Raw genomic sequence first — 5,410 nt, forward strand, 5'->3', positions numbered from 1 at the left:
CCTTTAATGTCGGGTTCAATGTAGTTTTTTTTTTAACTTTCTTTTTAGTTTTTTAAAAAATTCCACATGGTTGGCCACGCCCAGCTAAGCGACGCCCCACCACACCCCTAGTTTGTAAGTATTAGCTTGTGGATCCCACCCTCGCCACGTGTCAAGCAATGCCCCCAACCCAAACCCCTCCACACCCTCTGTTCCCGAGTTAACTTAACGAGGGATAAGAAAAAAAAGTAAAAGGACGAGAAAGGAAAAAAAAAAGATGTCTTTCCCACCATTTCCTCCCAAATTGGAAGGAAAGAAAAACTAAAGAATTTAACCTAGTTTTCCTTTTATTTCCTTTCTTTTCCTTCCTTAAATGAAACTCGGGAACACGACATGTTTTATTTTCCTTTCTTTTCCAACATTAAATGAAACTCTGGAACACAAAATATTTTTACTTTCTTTTTTTCCTTTCCACTCTGAATATGATAAAATTCTTGACAAAACATAACTAATGATATGATGAAATTTAGTTTGCTTCAAAAAAGGACATCTAGAAAGAAACATCTGAGATTGCGACCTAGATATACAATGATAAAGGTAGTTGAGTCTACCATGCAAAATAGGCCACGTTAACGTACAAAAACACTTTTTGTCTTATGTTTGTTAGGCTGTAACTGTGTCGGATAAGGTTGCTAAACAAGAACACAGCTCATTTTTATTTTTATTCATCTAAATATCAACCTGACCGGCATGGCGCACACATTTAGTATCGTAAAACCTAAACACAACCCATTTATCTAAACATGTCAAACAAGATGACAATAGTTATCAAGTTGTAAACGTGTTGCAACAAATGAATTACACAGAAACAAGCTGGCGGATCAGCCTTTCAATTATACAAATTACCCACTTATCAAACCCAAACACGGCCCACTTATCAAACAAGTTAGATATTACAACCCAAAACCTGATTAATTTCGTATATGTTCATGTCGGAATGTAAAAAATAAATATCACCATACATTTAAGAAAAACAGATTATCAACATCCGTAAGCATTAGGTAATTCGACAATCTGGGAAAGCATAAAATTAAAAAGTCAGAAAGACCTAGGAGACGATTACATTTAAGAAAAAAGCTTCTCAACATCCGTAAGCAACCCTCCTTTGGGCGTTAAAAAATCGCCATAATCTAATACTTCAAATATAACGATTTGGAAAGATTTTTAACAAATTTCAACCCGTTTCCAGTTACTCATAAGCGAGCCGACATCGCTACTTAGACTACAACAAAAACTAAACCAAGATCGATCCTATGAGTTAACATCTTCAAAGGTATAAATCTACAGCCGCAAACTTATGCAGTTTCCCTAACCTTCGGGTTTGGGGAACCAATAACAAGACCAGGCGCCTTTGCTGGATGACCTTTAGCACCACCACCGGCAGCTTGCCCACCCGAACTCTTTGAACTTGGTGTCTCAGCAGCAGCAATCGACTTCTTTATCTACAATCCACAAAATGTTTAAAAAAACCACCACCCAAATTGCTACCTCTATTAGAGCGTTTAGCAAAAGTACATACCGCAGCCAGGCGCTCTCGGTGAACATCATTACCAAACTGCAATCAACGCAGAAATATCAAACTAAGTTAAATAAAAAGTATTTTTTAACAAAAGGGAATTGCACGTGAATAAATGTAGTCTTACTGGTTTCTTGTAGCACTTAATTTCGTCTCCACTGAACCCAGGAAGACTCATGTTCCAGTTTTTTTCTGAAACAACCGATTTAAACCTTATTGTCGGTATCATAATTCTAAACAAAAAATGAGATTATTTGAATAATTCTAACCCAGATGAAGAAGAATGTCCTTGGACTCCAGCGTATTTGATTTCCGATGTTTGGCTAAAGAACAAGCAAAGGTTGTAACCTAGAGCAAGAAGAAACAATATTATATCTTTTATTAAAATAAACCAAATTGCATAAGTTTAAGAGTAAATTACAAAAATCGTCCTTTATGTATGTCACTTATTGCAAACTGTGTCCTTTGTCTTCAATAATTACAGAAAACGTACTCGATGTTTGTAAACCCTTGCAAATTATGTCCTTTAGCCCTAACTCAGTTAATTTTTGTGCTTAAATTTGACCAAATGGACCCCACATGAGGGTATTTTTGTGGTTAAATCTGACTAAATAAACCCCACATGAGAGTAAAATGACCAAAATACCCTCATGTGGGGTCCATTTGATCAGATTTAACCATAAAAAAGTAACTGAGTTAGGGCTAAAGGGCATAACTTGTAAGGGTTTACAAACATCGAGTACGTTTTCTGTAATTATTGAAGACAAAGGACACAGTTTGCAATAAGTTACATACATAAAGGACGATTTTTGTAATTTACTCTAAGTTTAATCTTGCTTAGAGTAAAATGCCATTTTTGTCCCTGAGGTTTGGCCAGCTTTGCAATTTTCATCCAAAGGTTTGTTTTCCCGCATTTGAATCCAAAAGGTTTAAAATCTTGCCATTTTCATCCGCCTCATTAACTCCATCCATTTTCTCCGTTAAGTCAAAGGTATTTCCATCTTTTTGCCAACTTAAAGGGCAATTTGGTATTTTTCATTTATGTAAAAAGAACCGAATTGCCCTTTAAGTTAACAAAAAGACGTAAATACCCACGACTTAATGGAGAAAAATAGATGAAGCTAACGAGCAGGATGAAAATGGCCACATTTCAAACCTTTTGGATCCAGATGCTAAAAAAACCTTTGGACGAAAGTCGCAAAACTGGCCAAACCTCAGGGACGAAAGTGACATTTTACTCTCCTGATTATAATGAAGAAGAGAATGAACTCACGGATTCAACAAAATCATCAGCAATATCAACGAGGATATCTTCCACTTCAGGATCTAACCGTTCAGCTGGATCAATCTGTTCACAACACGTAGTCAAAGAATTGGTCAACAGTTTTGAAAGTCACCACAAGACTACATATTAGCTCAGAAAACGCTTACCTGAGCAACTATCTCTTGGATGCTTCGTTTGCTTATAATCCTGTTACAAGGCTCGGGGGGCTCCACAGCAGGTGGCGGTTTGTTAAAAGCAGGTGTTGGTGTGACCGGGCTAGACTGACCGGTACCAGGAGCGAACGGTCTTTGGTTACCCAACCCGCGGTTCCTCGCCATCTGTTGTTGATGGGTCAAAGTTTGCGGTACCCGTGACGGTGGTAACGAGTAATGCTGCTCTTGCGGCTGCTGCGACAATGAAGATGGCTGTGACTGCAAAGACGAGGATGCTTGAGCTTGAGGTTGCTGCGTTGATGCTGACATGGCAGTTTGTTGTTGAGGTGGCATGTGGGACCTCTGCTGCAATGTTTGCGGACCCATTTGCGGTCGGAATGATGCGGGTGGTAGCGGTGGCTTTCCTTGAGTTCCGGAGGATAACCATGGTTGGTTATGTGACGGTGTGTTTTGTGGTGTGGTTGGTGCTGGTGACCCCGGTGATCCCACCGATGGGTGTCGTAAATGGCTGTGATCTTGGAAATTCTGCGTATTTTTGTCGTACATTAAAATAAGACACAGTGTTAAGACCTGTTATAATAGTACGAAACGAAACTCGAAGGTACTGACTTGTGTGGCTGGCGACTGATTATTAGCGCTTGTTGGCGGTCTAAGAGATGATTGGAGAGGTCTCTGCGGAAGCGATGCAGTAACACCGCTTGCCCGTAAAGAAGAACTGGAACCGAGAGAGCCCATCATTCCTACACCCGGCATTCCAGATATAGATTGCCTTACCTAAATTGGTATTTTAAGTTTACATTCAACTAATCACTAACACATATAGTCAATTCCCTAAAATAATTAAACCCAAAACACAAACAAAACATTACAAATTAGGGCTCAGAAACTAGACCTGTGGAGCACTAGTACTGGCAACAGAATCGGGTACAGCAGGACGACCTAAACCACCAAACTGCGAGCCAAACGAGGGTGGAGTCAAAGACGAAAACGAAGTCGGAGGCTGGGGCGAAGGATGCGCAGGAACACCCAACGCCATTCCGCCTCTTTGCGCCGGAGGAATGGAAGAAATAGAAGAAGAAGAAGCAGTGGAATGATTGGTCATTGAAGAGAAGTGAGGGAAGGGAGAATACGGACGGTTGAATTGAGGTCTTGACATCGGATTTAAAGGCTGGGGTGGTAGTGGTTGTGATGTTGGGAGATTTGGGGGTTTAGGGTTAGGGTTAGGGTTTGGTGATGGGGATGGGGATTGGGGGAGGGGTTGTGGCGAGGATGAGGTGGTTGTCGGTGGTGTTGGTGTTGGTGTTGGTGTTTGGGGTTGGGATTGTGGTTGTGGTTGTGGTGGTGGTGGTGGTTCGGGTGAGGTGGTGGAGGGTGTAGCGGTAGGCGGAGTGTTGATGGTGGTGGTGGTGGTGGGTGGTGGTGGTTCTGACGGTGGTGGTAGTGGTGGTGTTTGATCCATCGTGGTGGTTTCCGGGGTGGTATTTTTGGAGTTCTGATTTGGGGTTATATATGAAGGGGTGAGGTTAGGGAGGAGGAAATGGTACAATTTAACGAACCGAAATATTATTTTACCGACTCGGTACTGAATTTTGACGTTTTTGGTATCGGTATCTGTTTTTGGAGATTTTCACTACTGGTATTTTTAGTACCGGTACTGGTTGATACCGAGCTCATCCCTAAATAAGATAACTTAAAAAACCGAGAAAAAAAATATCTGGAGTAAAGTGCATTTTTCATGCCCTAGGATTCATCCATCTTCAACATTTTAAGATTTAACATGTTTCATCTCTAGGTTAAAGGATCCTAATGATTATGTTAATTTACCCTCATGTACTTTTTATGTGAGGCATAACTTCGTCTTTACAAGTGGAATATTATCAACTCTTATAAGGTGGGGACCACTCGACACTAATTCGTTAAACCACCCTCCACCGATCTTCATCATCTTCCTCCTCACCCAACAAAAACGTTTTATGACGACCTCCCCCTAACTCAGATCCATTTACACGGTTGCAAGAGAGGATAGTTACTATGTTCACCCTGGCTCACTTGTTGAAAATATTGGAATTTTGATATTTTGATATGGTAAACAAGATCAAATACTACTCATTCAATAACATAAAATCATAAGAATGACATGACATGACACGTTACTCATAAACAAATATAGTCAGATCAACAACACGTTTAACATCATAGTTGGCACGATTCACTTGTCACAGTTAATAAATATTAAGATATAATTAATGGGATGAAATAACAATTACCAAAAATTTCATCCATAGTATTCTTAACGAACTGCGTTAGCTGGATTGAGAGAGAATTTAATTATGATGTATTTAATTATACATAAAATTATAATTTTACATCGTTTTCATGAACGGGTCTGAAACATGTCTTGTCGATTTGTTAACCCAT

The 5,410-nt window shown here is 39.8% G+C and overlaps 1 protein-coding gene across 1 annotated transcript; it reads right to left on the minus strand.

Annotated features, from left to right (window-relative positions):
- Positions 1-1,002: 1,002 nt before the first annotated feature.
- Positions 1,003-4,507, minus strand: LOC110898467 (transcription initiation factor TFIID subunit 12). The gene is made up of 8 exons (XM_022145252.2): positions 3,885-4,507; positions 3,602-3,766; positions 2,987-3,517; positions 2,829-2,903; positions 1,825-1,903; positions 1,683-1,747; positions 1,559-1,594; positions 1,003-1,481 (listed from the first exon to the last, which is right to left on the minus strand). Exons 1-8 carry the CDS (start codon positions 4,449-4,451, stop codon positions 1,335-1,337), a joined length of 1,665 nt encoding a protein of 554 aa, XP_022000944.1. The 5' UTR covers positions 4,452-4,507; the 3' UTR covers positions 1,003-1,334.
- Positions 4,508-5,410: the final 903 nt, after the last annotated feature.

Source organism: Helianthus annuus, chromosome 13, assembly GCF_002127325.2.
Source record: "Helianthus annuus cultivar XRQ/B chromosome 13, HanXRQr2.0-SUNRISE, whole genome shotgun sequence".
In the NCBI taxonomy this organism is placed as follows: domain Eukaryota; kingdom Viridiplantae; phylum Streptophyta; class Magnoliopsida; order Asterales; family Asteraceae; genus Helianthus; species Helianthus annuus.